The following is a 24,070-nucleotide window of genomic DNA, read 5'->3' on the forward strand; positions in this document are numbered from 1 at the left end:
CTACAACAATCCATAACATAATATGATGAAATGAAAAACCATAGACCTACAGATTGCAAAGTATAAAACATAGTAAATTAAGTATGAAAAGGTCATATAACCCAGAGAGTTAAATATAAGCAGTTAATACTAAAAGAATTACATATGTGACAAGATTGTATAGCTTAATGTTCAATTTATGTGATAATACATCTTATTTTATTTTAAGGCAGTTTCTCACTGCATTTCATAAACTCTTCCAAACTGTAAAATGACGTGGCTAAAAGAAATTGCCTCAGTAGCTCTTTAAATGTAGATTTCTGGAGAAAGAGCATTAAATATCTTTATACCTGAGCACTGTACAACCTTCTGATAACCTTCCAATTTTTATCTTCAGTGTGGAAATCATGTTTCCTCCTTGTGTTGTAGTGATGGTATTCATTGTCACATTTGTATATATCAGTGTTTTTACTTATGAAGCACATAAGTGAATATATATATTGAGAAGCAGTTGTAAGAATTTCGATTCCAGAATAGACTTCTGCAACTACATCTAGCGTCTACACCACACATCACTCTTACAACACACTTCTGAGCAATGAATATTTTCTTTGCAAGTGGTTGATTTCCCCAGAAAACAATTCAATATGCCGTCAAAGAATGGAAGTAACCATGGTATGCTGCTTTTTTAATGCTTAAGTTTGCACTGTCATAGATGATCCGCATTGCAAAAATTGAAGAGCCGAGTCTCTTGTAAAGATCTAAAATGTGATGGGACCAGTTTACTCTACAGTCAATCTTCATGCCCAGAAACTTCATGACTTCCACTCTTTCTATGACCTGTGTGGCATATTTAACAGCCATTTCTTTCTCGGTTTTGGCAGTTGGGATGGACTGAATATAATTTGTCTTACTAAGGTTTAGTGAAAGACCATTTGAAGTAAACCATTTCATTAAATCTATGAGAATAATATTAACAGACTCTTCAACATTTCCCGTTTATGATCATTAACCATTATGTTTGTGTCATCTGCAAAGATGATAAAATTACACTGTATCATGGTAGAATAAGGTAAATCATTTATAAATAACAGGAACAGTAAAGGACCAAGAATAGAGCCCTGTGGCACTCCATTCTGATGAAATTATTCCCCCACACAAATTGTCTGACTTACCTAAGACTACTTTCTGTTTCCTATCTGTCAGGTATGATTGACACCAGTTGTTTGTTACACCACTTATTCCTAGTTTGTCTGCCTTTAGTAATAGTATTTGGTGGTTTACCATTTTCTCATTTAGAGATTCCAAAACCTTATCAATAAAGGCATATATCACTTGTTCAGTTGACAGACCTTTCTGGAAACCAAACTGATGTTTGCTAAGAATATTGAATGTATGTAGGTGTTCTAAAAGTGTAGAATACGTACGTTTTTCTAGTACCTTTGAAAACATAGTCAGGAGAGATATTTGAAATTTGTAAAATCAGTTTTCTCCCCCTTCTTAAAGAGAGGCTTCACGAAAGCATACTTTAGTCTATCAGGAACAATTCCTTGTTGCAAAGAGGCATTGAAAATATGACACAGTATACTGCTTACAGGTGTACAATACTGTTTTAACAATTTACTATAAATATTGTCTACTCCACAGGAGTTCTTGGTTTTGATGGAGGCAATTGTTCTTTCACTTTCTAATACTGTAATAGGCCTAATATGCAATTGAATGAAATTGTTAGGGACAGCAGTTTGCAAAAAGGTCAAGGCATCATTCTCCCTTGCAGCCTATTTGCTCAGACATTGACAGGAAGTGTTTATTAAAGATTTCAGCTATGATCTCAGGATTTTGCAGAAGATTCACTTCAAATTTGATTTTGAAGTTTTCTACAGGCCTTTTTTTATTGTTCCCTGTTCCTTGATAACTATTTGCCAGATGTCTTCATTTTATTATTGGAGTTATCAAGTTCTTTTACATAATACAGTGCTTTTGATGTCTGAATAACTTTCTTTAAGATTTACAATACATTTTATAATGGCTGATTAATTCTCTGACCCTGGACCCTCTGGTTGCAATATAAAGTTCCTTCTTACATTTACATGACACTCTAATATCCTTTGTGATCCATGACTTCTTTAAGGATGAGGAAATCTTGTTCCTAACAAACTTTTTAGGAAAAGCTTCTTCAAAGCAGGATAGGAATTCATTTATGAATACGTTGAACTTTGTATCAACATCATCTATTCTGTGCACTGAATTCCAGTCTTCATGCTACAGGTAACAGCTAAAAATTTCCAGGGACTCTTTGTTCATAAGTCTCATTGCCTTCCAGAATGGGACTGTTTTCTTGAGAGGTCTGAAGTCATGTAGAGTGAGGAGCTGTCCATCATGGTCTGATATGCCATTTAAGATCGAGGTGACAGTGAAGTTCTGGTATAAACTTACATCTAAAAATATATTGTCTACCAGAGATCGACAGTCAGGTGTGATCCTAGTAGGAAAGTCAACCACTGATGTAAGATTGTAGGAAAACAGCAAATTCTGGAGCTCTACTTTGTTGTTGCATTTGATTGTGAAGTTGACATTAAAGTCCCCAAGTAAGATAATGCCATTATTTTTTTAAAAAAATAAGGTTGATAGTAACAATTCTAACTGCACCATAAGGACTGTGAGACTGGTTCCTGGTGCCCTGTAGACTGTAACCACTACTAATTTTGATCTGTTTAATGTCAATTCTACTGCACAAACTTCAAACAGTTGGTCAATGCAATATTTCCTTAGATCTACAGACCCAAAAGTTATTTTTAATGAAAATAGCTACTCCACCTTTTCCCATGCTGTCTCTACAGCAGTAGGTGGCAAGGCTATTATTGTCTATATGTAACATTTCAATTCCTTCTGTAATATGGTGTTCTGAGAAACATAAAATCTGAGCATTGTTCATAAAGTTTTTGTCATTTATGTTAACTTCTAATTGTTCTAGTTTGTCTTTTATTCCCCTTATGTTTTGATAAAAAATGGAGAAGTTGTTTAGGTTGTTACCTATTTTGGTGGTTTCTTCTTTCTCATGCCTGTGGTTAAAAAATTCTTCAGATGAGGAGAACACACAACTTTACGTTTACCCGCTGTTCTCTGTGAGGATGTTGATTTTTCTTCAGTAGATGTTGCCTTCTTTACTGAAGATGATGAAGATGTTGACTTGCTTGTTGATTTACCTTGAGCTGATGCTGTCATTTCCCTTGAAGATGATGAAGCTATTGACTTGCTTGTAGGTGGGTATAAGATTGCTGTTATTGTAGATTCTGGGGGTCTTACTGCTGTTGAAGCTGGCCTTTCTGATGACGATGATATTTTTGATGAACTGCATGTAGGTGGGTGCTTAAGTAGTGTTGCTGTAGGTTCAAAGGGTGAAACTGCTGCCTTTTCTTCTTCAATTGCAATTTCTTCTCAAGTACATGTAACCATTGAGTTAACTCTGTTTTATGATGAAACTGAATCATCTGAGCATCTAGCTACTTAAACTTCTAATGCATTCATTTCCTTCATTTTTGTTATTAAGCTTACTGGCAGAGGGATTACAGCATGACCTTCCGCTGTGTTGCAGTTAATAGCATTTGAAACTTGTTTGCACATAACTTCCTTTCCCTGTGTGTTCCTGTGCATATGACGCTTTTTAAAGTGACCTCTCTCCATGCTGTATGCATCAATAAAGGTAGCCTGTTGGAAACTACGGCAAAGATTTCTTATTCTCCTGTTGACTTTGTTAATTTCTAAGTTAACACATGAGCTACTTATTAAGTCATGCCTATGTGGAACACTAAGCATGAAAACTTTTATATGTGAGAGTTTTTCCAAAGTTTCTTCGAGTGATCTTGTCGCATGATGGCTTTCATTGTGATAAACATCATTTGCCCCACCTATTATGACACAGACAGAGGAATTCTTTGTTAACTGTTCACAGTTTTTCACAGTCTTGCCAAGAGGGACGGCACGGGAGCGTTATCCCGTACACATGCTCTAGTCGTACTAGGAGCACGCGTACCCGCTAGCGGGCCGGCCCAAGCGAGTTGCATCATGCAGCCTCGCAGGTGCTCAGCGGCCAAAGTGGCACTATGTTTTCAATTTTTTTCAAATTGTTGCATCCTTGAGACCCCGTTCACCAGATGTACATCTAGCGATTGGCGGCTGACGCTACAGATCAGACTTTATTAACAATTATAGTACAGGGTCTTGTAAGTGATGACATCTCGGTCGGCAAATGATTCCAATCCAGGTAGAGAGGCATTCTCACATCAGACGATAGCGAGAGTAAACCAACCATTTCCAGTACTCCCTGTGGCAATGTCGAGACTGAAATTAACTCGACATCTGTGGAAAAAAATCGTACGATTCAATATGACACTTTGTGCAGTTCCATTTGTGCCAAGTTTATTCTCCAGGCTTATAATGTGTTTGTAGACAGGCATGCAATGGCGATGTTGATGATACAAGGCACAGTGCTTCAATGCTGTTGCAGATATAGCTCACAGCGGAATGATTCCACTGGTCTATGTTGGCCACTTTTATACTGAGCGCATGGCCTTGATTACGTAAGAGCACTGATAATGGACTTAGCCGCTGTGAGGGCCATACTAGGAGCACGCGTACCCGCGGGCAAGCAGGCCCAGTGGATTGCATCATGCAGCCTCACAGGCACTCAGCGGCCAACGTGGCACTATGTTTTTGATTTTTTTCCAATTGTAGCATCATTGAGCCCCCGTTCACCAGATGTACATCTAGCGATTGGCAGCTGACACTACATATCACACTTTATTAATAATTATAGTAGAGGATTACATCACCAGTTACAGTTACATTCTCAGCAAGTACACCAAGTCCTTTCATCCATACATGTATTTTTTCATCATTATTAACTTTACAAATACATGTATGGATGAAAGGACTTGGTGTACTTGCTGAGAATGTAGCTGTAACTGGTGATGGAACCCTGTACTATAATTATTAATAAAGTCTGATCTGTAGTGTCACCCGCCACTCGCTAGACATACATCTGGTCAACGGGGGCTCAAGGATGCAACAATTGGAAAAAAATTGAAAACATAGTGCCACATTGGCCGCTGAGTGCCTGCGAGCCTGCATGATGCAATCCGCTGGGCCGGCTTGCCCGCGGGTACGCGTGCTCCTAGTACGACTAGAGCATGCATACGGGATAACACTCCCGCGCTGACCCTCACAGCTCAGTATAAAAGCGGCCAATGCAGCCAGCAGAATCATTCCACTGTGAGCTATATCTGCAACAGCATTGAAGCACTATGCCTCATCGACGTGTGTATCATCAGTGTCACCATTGCATGCCTGTCTACAAACACATTATAAGCCTGGAGAATAAACTTGGCACAAATGGAACTGCACAAAGTGTCATATTGAATGGTCCAATTTTTTTCTGTGGATGTCGAGTTAATTTCAGTCTCGACATTGCCACAGCCATGCCTGTCTACAAACACATTATAAGCCTGGAGAATAAACTTGGCACAAATGGAAGTGCACAAAGTGTCATATTGAAGGGTCCGATTTTTTTCCGCGGATGTCGAGTAATTTCAGTCTCGATGTTGCCACAGGGAGTACTGGAAGTGGTTGGTTTACTCTCACTATCATCTGATGTGAGAATGCCTCTCTACCTAGATTGGAATCATTCGCCGACCGAGATGTCATCGCTTACAAGACCTGGCATTGTGAAATAGATGCTAAGACCCAATCGAGACCTAGTTATGTATATAGAAACGTGCCTTTTACATTGTATACCCACTCCTGTTGTAAGGTTAGTAATGATGAAAAAATACATGTAAGGATGAAAGGACTTGGTGTACTTGCTGAGAATGTAACTGTAACCTGATTTCCAACACTCGTAATTTTGTAGCGAGAGTGCATAGCTATCGTTGTACTGGCTACTCCTTTGGCATGCCTATCACCTAATATACATATTTCGCTTTTATCTGGCACTGAATTGACATTAAAATTCTTCACTGTAGGTTACTTGTTAAGCTCACGTATTTGAGGTTGATTTTTTCGTCATTGGCAGACTTAAACTTCACATTCACAACATTTAATTGTTCAGTAGGCCTATATGATAACAGATTCCTGCACTTGTTGTTAGTATTTGCTGTGAATAATGTCAACACAGGTTCATGAGGTTTTGAATGGATCTTTTCTTTAGGATCAGGGAAATAATTACAAATAATACTTTCTTTTGAATTTATTCTTTTTTCAAGTACTTATCACTTTTTCAATGTGGAGGAATATTTTCATGCATTCTGTAAATCCTGTTTTAAGCAATCTTCAATGGATTCATTTTGACCATTTAAAAATTTCGAGAGAGAAGTTACTTGTGGATCACATTGCACCTGGCCACAACAATGTGAGTGATCAGTCATATTTATTTTACACAAACACAATGAGTGAATCCCCTTATTAATCACTGCCCACAATCTGATACCTTCTACAATGTATTCATTGTGCAATATGCAATTTATAGTTTTCATTAATCTTTTTCTGATCTCAGGGTTTATAATTTTGGTGATAAGTGCTGTTTCATTTTACATAAAGTCTTTTTGCCTTAAGTCCTGCATGCTACTACATTTTTTCTTGCATCTTCTTTCTCTGTCCATTCAACTTTCAAGATAGCAGTATTGAAACACATCTTTTATGTTAATGTTTTTTCCTTGATTTAGGGCATGTCTGAATGATATGTCATATTTATTGGTTTTTTCATGTTTGCACTTGAAAATGGCTTAACAGTTAAAAAATCATGATAGCAAAATAAATTAATAATAAATATTTAGTCAGATGGTGGTAATGACTTCATTCAAAAATCTCTTTTAGGGTCTCTTTCCCCAAGTTCAACCATCAGCCATCCAACAAATCCATCTGCAGCAGACACTGTTACCTCAGTTTAATTTTTACATATTATCATATTATACCCATAATGTGGCACATGTTCCATTTCATAATGCTCCCCACTCAATTCCTGTCAATTTTCAGAAACTCTTACTATACTACCAGCAGACTGTGTCGCAGTAAATTCTTGTCTGTGACAAAGAACACCTACATCGAGGTAACCCTTTACTTCCCTCACTGACTCTTCAATATGCAAATCAAATACCAATAGGGACACTGAGAAACCATACCCTTCATCTTCGCTTGTTTTGGCACCATGCATCATTCCACCTGTGCAGACTACTCCAGTCTGCTATGCAGAAAGAAAATGTATCACTATTCTATCCTTGTACGAGGGTAAGTCAGTTATTATCTGCAAAGTAGTTATAAAATTTTATTGTAATCAAACAGAAAATTAACATCATTTTTCAACATAGTCTCCCTGCATTTTAACACACTTGGTCGATAATTGTACAAGTTTCCCGATGCCCTCATAAAAGAAGGTTCTCGGTTGAGCTGCAATCCAGGAATGCACAGCTTCTTTCACTGCTTCATCTGAGGCAAATTGATGGCCTCTTAATGCCTGTCTGAGTGGACCAAACAAGTGATAGTCAGAATGGGCAAGATTGAGACCATATGGAGGATGATACAATACTTCCAATTTGAGTTTCTGGAGTGTTTCAGCAGTGTGGGCAGCAGTATGCAGACAGGCATTGTCGTGCAACAACACAACACCTTTTGACAGCAACCCTTAGCATTTGCTTCAAATTTCAGGCTTTAACCTGGCAGTAAGCATCTCACTGCAACACACACTGTTTACTGTTGTGTCCCTTTCCCCTTAATGTTCCAGTACTGGACCTTGTGTGTCCCAAAAAACCATAAGCATCAGTTTTCCTGTCGACGGTTGGATCTTGAACTTTTTCTTGCTCAGCAAATTTGGATGTTCCCATTCCATACTCTGCCATTTATTCTCCAGCTTGTATTGATGGAGCCACATTTTGTTACCAGTAATGATCCTGTCTAATAAGTTGTCCCCTTCACTATCATAGCGATCCAAATGTTTTTTGCAAATGTCCAAGTGCATTTGTTTATGCAACTGTGTGAGTTGTTTTGGAACCCATCTTGCACAAACTTTATGAAACTCAAGTCTGTTGTGGATGATTTCGTAGGCAGAACCATGACTAATTTGCAGATGGTGTGCCACTTCGTCAATAGTTAATCGTCTGTCTAAGAGAATCATTTCACGTGAACACTCAATGGTTTCTTCATTTGTGGCGGTAAACGGTCGTCCGGCTCCTTCATCATGCGTAACACTTGTGCGACCATTTCGGAATTTTTCAATCCATTCATAGACAGTCCATTGTGGCAAAACACTGTTCCCATACTGTACTGAAAGTCTTCAATGAATTTCGGCCCCTGATATGCCTTACGACCACAAAAAATAGGTCACTAAACATTGCTCTTCTTTGGTTCAAATAGACAGTGGAGCAGCCATGATTAACAGCATGGCAGCAATAATGAAACTAACCTAGCAGCTTGAAAATTGCAAAGATTAACAACAAATAAACAAAGCATGTGTCATCGATGGAAAATGACAGTACTACCAAAATAAACAAAAATATAACTACATTGCAGATAATAACTGACTTACCATTGTAGTTGACCACCCACTTCCTAAAAATGCAAAATGTTTTTAGAATGCTTTTGTTAATATGAATGAAATAAATTCCATCCAGATTAATGAAAATCTTCACAAAATCTGTGAAAGTACTGTATATTCCCACGTTTCTTCTAAATCTTTCTTTTTTTTAATAGCCACAATGCTAAATTTGCTCATTCAGCGTCCCTACCTTTGCTAAAACTGAACTGATCCTCTCCCAATGTACTTTCAATTTTGCCCTCCATTCTTCAATAATTAACTTCTATATTTTTTGAGACCTTTGTAGGCCAATTGTGCAGAAACTTTCATATGTACCAATTCTTGCTTGCATAGAAAGTATAAAAATTAAATTATTTTCATAATCTCATACAACTCCCCTAGTTTCTCGTACTCATTTCTTTGGTCTGATGCCTATAAGAGTTCCTCATCATCATTTTCAGTTGGCTCAATTTCTCTAAAGCTTCTCCAAGTTTCATTTCCGTCTACTTACCTAATTTCTGCTTCCATTACCCAGTCACCTTTCTCATCTCTTCATCATTCCCCTTGTTCTTTACTCCCAAATGTGATTTTTATTAGTCTATGTGCAGAATTTATATTACCATGTTTTGATTTTGTGTCAATTCTTCTTCAACTATTCTATGTTTCTGGCTAACTTCATGTCTGAGAAAGCTACATTTTTGCTGTACACTTTCAACATTTTTACATTTTTGTTGTTTTTTATGAATTCCAGTATATCACCTGTTATCTATGGTTGCCTTTTTCAGTGCTAGTGTTTTTCTGCTGCCTGTACTGCACCCTTTTTAATGTCATTACATTGTTTTTCCATGCTAGTAACACTGTGAAGTATCACTGTTTCTTTTCTCACCAAGGAAGTCAGAGCTTTTGGTTCATTCACTTTCTAGGTTCTTTTGTGTAATGTCTTGAATTTCAATTGACATTTTGTGTAGCCATTTGCTATAAATAATAGGTATCTGGAACTTACTTGTACAACTAATACAAACTAGTACATATGTTTTTGTAATCTTATTTCTCAAATTCCATATTGATGTATTTTGCAGATACAATTGTCTTCTGATTGTGGATACAGTAGTAGGAGTAGGTGGAGTTCCAATATTTGTTGACAAATGGGACATCGATGTTGCGTTTGCTGGCACACAGAAGGCACTTGGAGGACCAACTGGTCTTGCACCGATTACATTTGGTCCTCGTGCAGTGTAAGTAGAAACCAAATTTTCTTTGTATTTCATTTTCCTGTATATTTCAAATAAGCATGTACAATGAGTGCAGGAAACATTGTCTGGAAGCTTAAATTTTGCATTGTGGAGTTGTACACAAACTGTTCTTCTTGTGTGAGAATACAAGGTGATAGGCTGCCGTGAGGAAACAGTTAAAAGTTGCATTGGCCACACTTAACAACTTTGTAGTATTAACTGCAGCAGCACTGGGAGCACCAATGGTTATGAATGTCACAGTTTTGGTGCATCTGGCTTTGCCTCTGATCTCTCATACTACTGTGTGTTTTGATAAGCATGATTTGGACATTTTGTCTTCACCCAAGCCTAACTGGTGGACACTGGGACACTGGCAGACACTGAGTGGGAGCTATGAATCTCTGAACAAAAGATGAAAGTAAGTATTGGCTCCACAGCTGTCACCTTACACCTCACCAATAGATACAAAGTTCTGTCCATTGTTGAAAGCACATCTGAGCCAGGAAAGGATTCCTCATTTGTCTGGACTTCTGACCACCTTCCTGTACCTTCGACCACCTTCACACAAAGTCTGGAGAAGCTCAGAAAGTTGGTCATTAAGCAAGTGATGGTGCCACTGAGGGAAATAGCTGGCAGTTTGAAAAGGGAGACTAATGTGCACTAGGCATTACAACATCTGCTGCCTGTGTCCAAAAGCCTTCTTCATTTACAGTACATAACTGGCTGAACTGATGAAGATAGCTAACTTGTAATTTGAAGCTTCATACTCTGAAACAGCTGTGGTGCTCTTGTTTGTAACGTTGAGAGCTGAAACGAAATCCTCAGATGAGTTTGCAATTATCTTTGATTGGATTTCTTGATCTTCCATAGGTCAAGGGTGCACTAGTCACAGGAGCTACTCAACTAGCAGAGTATGTGTGGCATGAACATGTGATTACAGGAGCTCAGTGCTGAATTAAGCACAGTATTCAGAAAGCACATTAATCACAGAGAAGAGCATTATTCACAGAAAATCAAAAGAGGAAATGTTAATTAACTGTGGGATAATCCATGGTAGGGTCCCAGAAATATTCTCAATACTAACTGTAATGCTCACATAGTCACAGGAATAGAATGCTGGTTGTAACCAGAAATGGGCAATAGTGAAATCTCAGGGTTACAATTGGAGCACAAAACATCAGTGGTGGGATAGGCTAATACCAATGGCGGTGGTGCACTTATTGCCATAAAGAAAGTCATATTATCTAGTGAAGTTACAGCAGGCTCTGAATGAGAAACAACCAAGGCTAAGGTAAGTCTCAAAGCTTGCTGAAACATGGTAGTCTGATGCTTTTATAGGTCACCTGCCTAAGGAGTTGGAAAAGCTAGCCAGCTATAGCCTGGGAAACTTACATAAACTGAACAACTTCCATGCACAGGTATTTTTATGGCAATGCACTTCCCTTTACTTTCCTTGACAGTTAGTTAGAAACTTAACTCATTACAGTAACCTCAGATCTCCTGGTAGCTATGAAAATCAAAATTAATGTAAGAATAACAGTGTGAAAAACATACAAAGGATCTGAAAATCAAATTCTGCCAATCAGTGTGACAAAAAGTTCTAAGAAGTTTTGACCTTACCATAAGTTCAGTAAATTGATCAAAGTTATTTATACAGTTACTCAGTGGCCATGCACCAAAATGGAGGGTGGAATAGAGGTGGGCTCTGAATGCAATCTTCCACAGTTATTTCACTGTGAAGATCATAATACAATCCCTCCTTTCAATCCTTGCACAAATGCTGAAATTATATATATTGAAAAGTGATCATGAAATAGAAAATCAACTAGTCACTCAGCAGAATAAGGTCACTGAACCTGTTGCAAACCTATAGAATATTATGCAGATTATTAAAAAATATGCTCCACTCCTTACAGCAGTTTTCAAACACTGCTGGAGAAAAAATTGTTCCAAGTGATTGGTCTAAGACTCAGTACACTCCTCCTTTCAAGAAGAGACATTGCACATATATGTACAAGAGTAAGTTAATAACAAAGAAATCAATCAGTTGTAGCACTGTGAAAGAAGTTTTATGCTCCCACATTATGTTTTTTATGGAGACCAAAAATATCTTCTGTAGAAGTAAACATGGGTTCTTCAAACAGCAGCATTATGAAACTCAGCTAATTATGTTCATCCATGAGATTCAGAAGTCAATAGACACCAGTGCTCAGGTTGTTCAATTTTCCTTGGCTTTCAGAAGGCATTTTAGACAATTATCCACTTTCACCTAGTGAACAAATTACAAGCTTACAGAACATCATATCAACTTCATGACTGGATTCAAGACATACTGATAGATAGAACTCAATATATCAATCCTAAGTGAACAAAATCATTACACATAAAAGTAATTTTGGGTGTACTTCAAGGAAAAAGTATTACTGTTCACAAAACATACACATAATTTGCTGGGTAACATCTGTGAAGCTGCTTCAGATGCTGCTGCTGTTTATAGAAAAGTCAAAATGCCAGAAAATTATAACAAAATAGGAAGATCAGCAGAAGACTGGCACTTGATACAGAAACTGACTGTGTAACTGTAGCTCATGATAGGTAAATGTAATGCATTTTGCACAAATACTCAGACAAACTCTTTATTTTTTTCACTACACAATTGATAACAAAACGTTCAAAATAGCAACAAATGTAAAATATCTAGTAGGATGAACCCAGAGTGGCCGAAAGTGAAACAACTGCATAAAAGTTGTTGGAGGAAAAGCTGACTTCAGACTGAGATTCACTGGAAAAATCCGAAGGAAACAATATGTCTACAAAAGAGATAGCTTAGAAAAATCCTTATCCAACTGACCCTTGAGTACTGTTCATTAATCTGAGATTTTAACATGTAACATCAATAGAAAAATTAGAGATGATCCAATGAAGAGTATTATGTTTCTCTATACATTTTCTTAGAAAGCACTAGAGCATCACAGAAATGATCATCCAGATGTCACTAGACAAGCATTGTCAATCATAGAGAGCTGTGCTGTTAAAATTTGGAAAATATCCAGGCAACATATTCTTTCTTCCCAAATACATTTCACAAAAATGACTATGATGGGACAATCAGAAGAACTCAAATTCATATGGAGTGTTATCGCCACCTCTTACCATGAACTATTCACAAACGTTATAGGAAAGGAGGTTTATCATAGCAGCATCAAGGGTATTCTTTGCCTTGTACCTTAAGGTGGTTTGTGGAGTATAGATCTAATTGTACACACAGGACCACTTATCATCATTATCATTATTATTATTAGTAGTAGTAGTATTATTATTTAGTTAAGTGGATCAGAATGAATAGTTGTGGGTATTAACACACTGCTTCCTGAATTCAGGAAGCACACTAGCCCCATATCAAATCCACCTGGCAAGTTAATAGTGAGGATTGGTGTGCCAGCCAGCCTATATGTGGTTTTTAGTCAGTTTCCCAGATCCAACTAGATCAATACCAGGCTGGTATCCACAGCTGCCCTCATTTACATGATTCACAGGTGGTGACAGGCCACCCTCTAGGATTAATATTGCCAAAGTGAGATTAACAGGCGACGCTGAGAAGACATGGGATAAGGCCAGGAAAAAGGAGAAGATTATTTAACAAAGTAATTCAGGAAATAATGGGTTGTTACTATTTTCATGGATGAGCATCAAGTGATGAAGGGACATATACACCAGAAAAAAATGTTGTTTTAATTGGTCAGAAATGGGGACAATATTACGCACATGAGCAGACAGACAGCTCCATTTTTGTGAAGTGACAACTTAATTGTTAATTGAAAGCACTGATATATGTCTAACAGAGGAAAGGAAAGAGAGAAGAAGTATGAAGGAAGAAATAAACTTGAAAATATCTTTATCAAAAAGTGTGTAAGAGAGACAAATTCATCTTAGCTGTAAGTCTGCAGTTATACATAAAGCAGCTTGTTCTACATGCCTGAGCATTTTCATTCATTACGAGGTTGCTGAACAAAATGTATGAATCAATCATACTAAAATTTGGATGAATGCATGAAGAAGGCAGGTGTTAGATTGTGACAACATGTGGTATGTCGAGCACAAAAGAGTTCTCAAGAGCTTCAGTCAGCAAGAGTGTAGAAGTGCCAAAGTCCCAAGAATTACATTGTGTTGTGTATTCAAACAAAGGATGGTCCACTTTATGTGTAATCTGTATAGTGGTGACTTGTTAGTCTCATTGAGAATTTATTGATAGTTCCTTCTATAGAGAATGCATAGCACTGATGACAGCGTAACTACTATATTTCACATTATCTGGTGACTCGCATTTACTAATCTAATGCCAGTAGTGCATGCAGCAAGCACATTGGGTTGTGGTGAGTGTACTGTAGGGTGGGGTGGTTAGAGGGTGAGAAAGGTGGGAGGCATGGAGAGGGATTTGGGGTGGGTGGCTAACAGCTTGGAGGGAGGCAGCCAGTTTGCCGGCTAGGAATGCAAGAGGGAAGGGTGGCAGGTATATGGGCTAGGCATTTGATGCATGGTTATTGGAGGTGGTGGGAGCAGGCTGCACAGAAGATGACATGCGACATGAATTAAGAGGGGGTGACAGGATGGTGGAATGGAAAACTGGTGTGTAGAAGGTGTGGGGACAGTGAGTTACTGGAGATTGAGGCCAGGATGATTATGGAAGGAGAAGTTGTATTGTAATGATAACTCCCATCTGCACAGTTCAAAGAAGCTGGTGATGAAGGGAAGGTTCCAGATAGCCTGGAATGGGAAGCAGCATTTGAAACTGAATATGCTGTGCTCAGCTGCATCCTGTGCCACCAAGTGGTCGACTTTGTTCATGGTTACAGTTTGGTGGTGTCCATTCATCCTGGTGGGCAGCTGGTTGGTAGTCATACCAACATAAAAGGCTGTGCAATGTCCACAGTAGATTTAGTATATGTTATGTACAGACCAGATTACATGCAAGATAAAAAGCTCAAAATATGCATGCAAATATGTGTGAAAAATGCTTAAAATATCCATAAAAACTGTCAATACAATCAGGAAAAAGTAATAAAAAGCACAGTAGTTACTGCATGTGATATATCTCAATGCTGGACCTGTGCATATCGATTTTGTGGAAGAGCGGTGGCCAAACAAAAAATAATGGGACATTTAGAATGCTGATCTCATGATCTATATTATCTGTATAATTTGTGGCAGGGGTTAGGCAAGATCCTTTTTGTGAATAGTTTTTAAAAGATTGCAAAAAGAAGATGCACACTGTGTTTCAGATATAGTTGTATACCTGTATACTTCGTGATAGGGGTTAGGCACAGTCCTTTTTGAATTCAGTTTTTAAAAAATTGCAAAATGAATATGCACAATGCGTTTCAAATACTGTTCTTTCTTTGCTATTGTTTTCAGTAACAAGTGAATGTGATGCAAGTTAGTGGCTGTGAAACAATCAATATACCGGTACACAGGTCCAGCTCTGAGACATATCACATGCAGGGGGGCATGCATGAGAACGCCATAATATTTTATTTCAAAAGCAACATACAATCAGGAATTTTTTGAACAATTTTAATGTTTAATGAATATTACCAACTGAATATCATTTACAAATTATTTTACATTTTGCTACTATTGTAAAATAACAGTCAGGTACTGCTCTAAGTGTTCGGTAGTAAGACTGTGTCTTCGATCACTCAAAATATTTTTTCAAGCAGAAAAGGATGATACTTTTCTGGTAGAAGTTCACACATCTCATTAATAAAACTATCCATTTGGGACAAGAACTCCAAGCTGGGGTTGTTCAAAATGTTGTCAATTTTTTTTCTTTTTTTAAAAATTTTTTTTTTTTCCTTGGAATACCTCTGGCAGTGAGGAGTTCACTAGACGTATTTTGTTCATTAACTAAACAGATTCATTCAGCACCAAACCTTGAGTTTCAAGCCTTTTAATGCTCACATGTATATGGGAAAAATGAGTGATAATCACAGCTATGTTTTTTTACATTGGAATCATTAAATGCTTCCTCAAACTGGCATATTACCAAAGCTTCTGCACTATCAAAGTCTTTTACTATTCCTTTGATGCCATTGAAATGTTCATTGTAAAACAACTCAGCTTCAACCGATGAACCCCAATGAGTTACCACTGGATCAGGAGGTAAAGGCACATTTGGTGGTTTTCCATTGTAGGTCTTGATGTGAGAAGGTGCCTTAAAATAAAATCAGTTTTTTTTGCATTCTGAAATGTGCATTGTGCTTCTTCAGCAAGTTGATTTACTGCAGGGGCAAAACACATCACATGAATCTAATTAGGATAAAATACTTTGAGGGCTTTTCCCGCTTTGATCATATAGGGAGCAGCATCTGAGAGAAACACAAATACACTTTCATCTGGAGAAGATTCTGGAAATATTTTTCTAATGCCCACATTCACAAATCTGGTGATTTGCCTTTTCAAGTTCTTTGGAGGCCACTAAATAGCAGGAGGAAGGCTGTTGTTTTAATGCATAAACAATTAAATTTGCAATGTAACGGCCACAAGCGTCAGTAGTTTTGTCAATTGAAATGCAAATAATGTTGCCTTGAGTTAATTGTATATTTCTTCCAGAACCTGTAGTCAAATTGCCAGTTTGTAATTTTTATGCAATGTTGATTCATCTGGTATGCTTTGATTTAAGCAATATTCATGCATGAAACCTTTGAGGATATGGTCTGTACGTTTGTGAAGAGGAATACTGCCTGCAGTGAATGCTTCACACAGATCCACATTAAAGCAATTTTTTTTGGTTACCTTTGGAGGTTAAATTCCTGCTACTGCTACTTGCTACTGTCAGAAGTTGTTGTCATGGACCTTTCTTCCGCATTCCTGTGATATGAAGACTTGTCTTGGCAAGCTGGTCTACTTGAAACTTTTTTTAAGCAAGACAGTTTTCTCACTAACTCAACAATATCAAACATTTTCATCATATGTTAATGTTCCAGGATGGTCAGCTAGCCACAAAATGACATTTCTTTTTTCAGGTAGGATGGTGCACAACACATTACACACTACACGTAAACATGTTAAACTTCATATAAATAAGAAGAAAACTAAACTGAAGCAATGTACGTGTGACTAACAACTTGTGTAATTTACTTTAATTGTGGCCAAGGTGTGCAGTATGACAGGGGAGGGGATCAACTGGAGGCACAAGCGCCAGACGCATAGGCACAGGTACCAGATGCATTGACTCTGCCTGCCTGTTGCTGTTCAGTAATGAGATCGTTAGCCAGTAGCCTCTCAGTTGGCAATCGCATGCAGTTGTAGGTCGCAGTCACTCTGTGAGACATCAAAATGAGATCGAGCTAGATTTTTAAAATATTCTAAACATAGAGAGAAAATATGCATCATTATTAGTTTTTAGTTAAAATATACAATAACACTGAAAAGGAACCAAATATGCTGATACATATGCGACCTGCAAATGCATATAATCTGGTCTCTAATGGTATGGCTGCTTTCACAGATGACCTGGCCTCTAATGGGGCATGATAAGCCTGTGACAGGACAAGAGTAGGAGGAGTTAAGTGGGAGGATTTGGCAGGTCTTGCACCTTGGTGAACCACAGGGATATGATTCCTGTGGCAAGGGGTTGGTTGTGGGAGCAGCATAGAAATGGACTAGGGTATTGTGTAGGTTGGGTAGGTGATGGAACACCACTTTGGGGAGGTGGAAAGAATCTTAGATAGGATTTTCCTCATTTCAAGGTACAATGAGAGATAATCAATGCCCTAACAAAGGATATGGTTCAGCTGTTATAGTCCATATCGATACTGGGTAATGAGGGGGACCCTTGCCACAGTGATCACATCCCTGTGGTAGACCAAGGTGCAAGACTTCCCCAATCTACCTAGCCAACACCTCATGATCCAGTCCTGTCACAGCCTTATCCTATCCTATCAGAGACCTGGCCTCCTGTGAAAGCAGCCATGTCATATACCAGCTCTGCTGCACACACTCCACAGCCTTTTTGTCAGTACGACTGGCAACCAGCTTTCCACCAGGATGAATGGCCACAGCCAAACTGTTGTCAAGAACAAAGTTGACCACCCAGTGGCACAACATGCAGCTGAGCACAAGAGCACAACATGTTCAATTACAATGACTGCTTCTCAACCTCGGCCATACGGTCCCTTCTCTCCATAACCCACTTCCATAAACTATGCAGATGAGAGTTATCCTTACAACGCATCCTCCACTCCCATAATCATCCTGGCCTCAGTTTCCATCAAACCACTGTCCTCACACCCTCCACCAAATGGTTTCCAGTTATTCCAACCTCTCACTCCCTCCCAAAACATATTTTCTATTTCATCTTTAGCATGTGGCACTCCCCACTAGTTCTGGGAACTGTGCATCACATGCCTGTGTACCTGCCACCCCTCCCTCCCTGGTTCATAGCTAGCAAATTGGCTGCCTCCCTCCAAGCTATTAGCCACCCAAACCCAATCCCTCCCTGCCTCCCACCTCTCTCTCCCTCTACCAAGCCCAACTGACACTACACCCACCACAATTTAATCCACCTGCTGAAACACAGCACTGGAATTGTTCGGCCAACCGGCACCTTGGACTCAACATTTCTGCTTTTTGTGAATGGTCTCCTTTTTAATCCAAGAGTATTTACTTTCTACCAGAGCTTTCCTACAGCATTAATAGCTTAAATGTGTACTGTAACAATAACTCAAACAAACCTAACTGTGGCAATCTATATGAGTACTCATAAAGGAATACGTTTTTTCTATTTCAGAAAGAAGATGATGAATCGTAAGACCAAAGTCCAGAGTTTCTATATGGATGCTTTGGAGTTTGCTAAGAACTGGAAGAGCTTGGGACCTGAAGTTCCCAGAGGGTATGTGCTTTAATTTTAAAAAAATTTAGTTCCATCTTATTCCAACTCATTAAGATTTCAGTCATGAATGTTTTGAATAATGAAATGCAATTATTTCATGTATGTACACTACATAACACCCTGCTGACAGTTATTTCAGAATGACAGTTTAATACAATAGTGTTAGAACTATGAGAACTGTTGATGAAATCCTTATTTTCCATGTAAAGTTTTCAGCACAAGTGACAAATTCCCCCTGCTCTCTCTCTCTCTCTTTCTATTAGAATAAATGATTATAGGACTTGTTCCACAACATGAAAATAATTACTTAAAATCTAAATTGTGGGCACTTTCTCCAGTTTCTAATAATACATTGTAAATGGAGAAAGTTACTTTGCCTATAACAGCTTTAGTCCATGGCCTTACAGATGTAAAGCCTTCCATCAAATATAAAAAATCCTGCTTGTTAAATAATGAGCTGCTTCCTGCCAAAAATTCTGTTCCTGTAAAACATACCCTGCACAGGAAGTTCTGCTTGATATTTCTCATAATTTATGTTCAAAACTTGTGAGTTTACCACAGTAACTATGTTGAGGAAAATACCACAGCAATTTTAAAGTGATTATGTGGCTAAGATACTACAATAAAAGGAGTACAAATACACCTTTCCCCCCACTTACTTTCCTTTGCACAACCACAAGAAGAGAGATATTAACAAGTTGAGGGTAAAGAAGGTTTCATAGAAGTGGTGAAAAATAAAATAACCAGCCACATGTGTAACCCAAATTACTCAACATAGGAGGGACTATTTACAGTGACAGACAAAATGTGTACTGTGCTCAATATGAATGGTGGCATCATAGTTTAACTTGCAAAGTGACAGCAGATATGTATTGATTTATTAAGAAGTACAGACTCAAAGAAATATCCATGTATCTGTGTGTGATGTGCAACCATAGATCACTATGCATTCTCCTTGGGGAATGTTTCATAAATCTGTAGAGGTGACATTCTTAATGTGTGCACAGATGCTTACACTAGTGTAATTAGTGATGATTGAATCTTATAAAGAAAAGCTACATAAATAAAATGTACTTCTCTCACCAGTGAACATCTTTAACTGCAAAAAATTCAGAACACAAAGCAGCCTGCTTATTCTGCTGAGGTGAAACACAGCCTACCACCTCTTTGATACTTTCAGGAGGCTGTTCTCTGTCAGTCTCTCTTGGTGTTACGAGAACAGATCAGTTAGAAAAAGGGCATTCACCTTTATGGAGGCCATAGTCACCATCATTAACAGCAAACCTCACTACAGAGTAATCACATTACTTGAGCTATTTAAAACTAATACATTAATTTTTCATTTTAAAATAAAGTCTCTTTTCGAAACCATGTTTTATTTTTGCCATATTGTATCCAATTTTTATCACATTCTACACAAAGTGAAGTCATCTGAGTTGTATTTTGGTAAGTCTTTCTTGATTTATATAAGTCAGTTTATAATGACAATATTAATACACTTTGTGACAATATACATTGTATTTTAAGTATTTGCTTCTAACGTTACAGTATAAACAAGTGCAATGTCAGAACTGCTTTTCTTTGCATGCATGTTTATAATTTGATGTGTATCAGAATATACGATTATCAGGGGCTGTATCAGCTTTTAGTTAAAGATTTAAGAGAGATAGATATTTTGGTGATCTGGGACTGTTAAGAGAGTTACTTAAAGGTACATATAATATGAAATAAGACATTTGATCTCAGGCAGATTAAGTACTTGGGAACCTGATATTTTGCATGTTCCTTCCTGAAATTTAATTTTGTACACTCTTTTGATGTGCATACTTGGTAAATATTTACTCTTGTTTTTGTTTCAGGTATCACTATACTTTGTCTATGAATCTTCTTTTTGCACTGCGTGAAGCTCTAGCTGAAATTGTAGAAGAAGGGCTGGAAAACCGATGGAAGAGGCATCATGAAACTGCTGAGAGAGTTCGTGCTGGTGTTCATAAACTTGGTCTTGAATTGTTTCCACATGAGGGAGAAACCCCTCTTAACTGTGTGACAACAGTCCGTACAAACCCAGGAATTGATTGGAGGAAACTAAGACATTATGCAATGGATGTGTAAGTATTCATTTTCAGTTCCAGAATTATTGTCAAAAAGTGAAAAGTAATCATGATTTTTACTGTTGAAGGTGGCACGTAAAATATTCAAATGTTTTCCAGTAGCCACATACTTGATTACATTTATAAGAATTTTCCTTCATGATAGGATTCCAGTATAATAATGATAGCTAATAATTTTCTCTGGAATTTATTTAAATAATAAATACTTCCTGAGGAACTAGGCCTAAGGAATTTATGATTATTCACAAGAAAACTTGCTTTACTGAATATCGAACAAGGGAAGATGGTTTCCCTCTTACCTCAGATTTTTTAAGTGATTCACTAGCAGGAATCATTTGATATTTCATTTGAAATGTGAACAATGAAATGGCTTTGTATTACACATCTGTATGAAGGATTGTCAAATGTGAAATTGACATCAGTGGAATTTATGACCTCCCTCATTTCTGTCCTGATGGCCTGAATGTATTGGCAAACAGTCCATTGTTCACATTTCTATAGCTCACATGGCCAGAAGACTCTACTCATATTTCAGAGTAATAATAAGTGGCATTGTGTACAGGAGATTGGTGAGTGACAGCTATGTGCAGAGAATAAACGGGAATACTAAGGAACATTGCAATAAACTTGGAGTCATTTTCATTGACCCCAACAAATTTCTAAGGGCAAAGTATCTTGCCAAAGATGGTCTACATCTGAATAGGTTGGGCTCAAAAATATTCAGTAAGATGTTCCTAGATATTTGTCAGGTCATAAAAAATAAGGGAAACTGATATGTAGTGATGGGTGTGAAAAACTGACGTAGCATTAAGAAAGATAAAACCAAACCATTATGTGGCAAGAAATGTGCTAAAGCCCATAACTAATAGTCAAAGTAGGTATGTTATCCACTGGAAGATAAATGGTTTAAACCCTGATGCTTCGATCAATAAAAGCTCCAAAATAGAGTAATTGGAAATCATTCTGTCAGAATGTGCAAATATTAGAGTTATTTGTTTAAATGAGCACTGGTTTACTGAGGAAACAATTAAAATTCTAAACAAAATAGGGAACTTCAGATTAACAAGTAGCTTTTGCAAGAGAAACACATCACGTGGAGGCTCATGTACACTTCTACATAGTGATATAAACTATGAGACCAGAAACTGTTTTAATTATTTAAATGAAGAATGTGTGTTTGAGAGCTGTTGTGTAGAAATAGTAGAATCACTAGCAAATGTTATAATAATCTCAATATACAGAATTCCAGGGACGTTAACAGCAGAACTATTCTTATCTAAGCTTCATATTATGGTAGAAGACCCTTGTAGAGAAAAAAGAAAAAAATTGTAATAGCTGATGATTTTAATATTGATATCACATGTGATAATAGCCATGCTTCAAGATTCACTGACTTAGTAAAGAAATATGGTTTCAAATTTAATTTTTTTTGAATCTACCAGAGACAATGGGCAATCAGCAACATATATTGACAATGTTCTAATTAATTATGTATATGAAGATGTGTATAAATTTTGTCTAGATCTAGGTATTTCAGATCATTGTGCATTGTTCATTGTGCTGCCACAGACAGACAGGAACATTTCACATATTAGAACCCATACGAGCTGGAACTTTAGGAAAGAAAACTTGCTAACATTTAGTGAGAAGCTAAAAGAGACAACATGGCCTTTTGATCATTGTAACTCAAGTGCTGAGAACTTGAAGATTCTTCCTACATAGTTTTCCTGGTGCCTTTAATGAAACATTTCCATCTAGACTTTACAGCAATAGAATAACAAATAAAGTAAAGTAGATTACCCAGTGCATAAAAATTTCCATTGTAAGGAAAAGGCAACTGCACAGAGAACTAAAATATAATAAACATACTGATTTCATTAAATATGTTAGACTCTATAAAACCATATTTAAAAGAGATGTCGGGGCAGCAAAAAACTGGCAAATGACAGACTAATTTTAAATCATAAAAATAAGACAAAGGCTGTGTGGTCAGTCATTAAATCAGAGTTAGGTTCAAAAATTGACATTGAAGGAAATATTATTGTAAATACAACTCAAATATCAGAGTACTTTAATGGACTCTTTATAAATGTAGCAAAGTCTAATGTAGATGTAGCAGATTATCACAAAAAAGTAAATCCCTTTGGCCTAAGTAAAAACTCTGAAAACTTTACAAAACTTAAAAGTTTCTGTGGAGGATGTAGAAAATGCTTCTCTAGCATCAAGAAACAAAAAATAGGCAGGTTGGGATGGAATACCCACCAAAGTTATTAAAGTTGTACACAACAAAATTTGCAAACCCACTAACTCAAATTATAAATCAATGTTTTTAAGAGGGCTGTTTCCCAGAGATCCTGAAATATGCTGAAGTCAAACCACTCTTCAAGAAGGGATCAAGAGAGATCATGGAAAATTATCGTCTTCTCTCGATTCTCCCAGTCCTATCTAAAATATTTGAAAAACTTGCTGTTGCACGAATTCAAAACTTCATTGCAAAATATTCTGTTATTCTACACAATCAATTTGGTTTTCAGCAGTGGAAAAACACCATACACGCAGTAAACAGTTTCACTGAGAAAATAAGTACATCATTAGACAAGAGAAATAAGGTGGCAGGAATTTTCTGTGACCTCTGACTCTGTAAACCATGCATTGCTTGTTTACAAACTTTAAAAGTATGGCTTTAGCAGCAGTGCCCTACAATGGCTTAAATCCTACTTGTCCAATAGAAAGCAAAGAGTTAGCATCTCTTCAAATGGTGCATATTATTTCTCTGCTTGGGGGGGGGGGGGGGGGGGGGGAGCAAAAAAAAAAAAACCTCAGGGTGTTCTGCAAGGCTCCATATCAGGCCCAGTCCTATTTCTCTTCTATGTTAATGACTTGCCATTAAATGTCAGCTCCCCATTAGTTCTGCTCACAGATGATACTTCAGTCTTAGTTGAAGATCAGGACTCATAAAAAATTCCCAGATCTGTGATCAGTACCCTCAGTACCTTAGAAACTTGGTTTCAGCTAAATGGGTTGAATCTAAACATATTTACAACTCACGTGATGTAGTTCAAAACCAAACAGTCAAAATGTGAGCAGATTAAGATTGTACACAACAACCAAAACATAGAAGAAGTTGACTCACTCAAATTCTTATGTTTAAATGTAGATAAAAATTTGAACTGGCAGGCACACAAACTGAGCAGCATTGCCAACTGCAACAGACATGGACACACAAAAAGCAGCATATAGAAGCTACTTCGAATACATTATTGGGTATGGTATTGTTTTTCAGAGTATCTTGACA

At 37.5% G+C, this 24,070-nt stretch overlaps 1 protein-coding gene across 1 annotated transcript in view; it reads left to right on the forward strand.

Moving 5' to 3' along the window:
- The window catches only part of LOC124605510 (alanine--glyoxylate aminotransferase-like), a 115,859-nt gene that overhangs the window by 77,161 nt on the left and 14,628 nt on the right, over positions 1-24,070 (forward strand). The window contains exons 4-6 of the mRNA XM_047137247.1: positions 9,622-9,777; positions 18,563-18,664; positions 20,524-20,772. Of these exons, the coding sequence (XP_046993203.1) occupies positions 9,622-9,777; positions 18,563-18,664; positions 20,524-20,772 (507 nt within the window). The remainder of the gene's footprint in view (positions 1-9,621; positions 9,778-18,562; positions 18,665-20,523; positions 20,773-24,070) is intronic.

The sequence above is a fragment of the Schistocerca americana genome, chromosome 3 (assembly GCF_021461395.2).
Source record: "Schistocerca americana isolate TAMUIC-IGC-003095 chromosome 3, iqSchAmer2.1, whole genome shotgun sequence".
Lineage (NCBI taxonomy): Eukaryota > Metazoa > Arthropoda > Insecta > Orthoptera > Acrididae > Schistocerca > Schistocerca americana.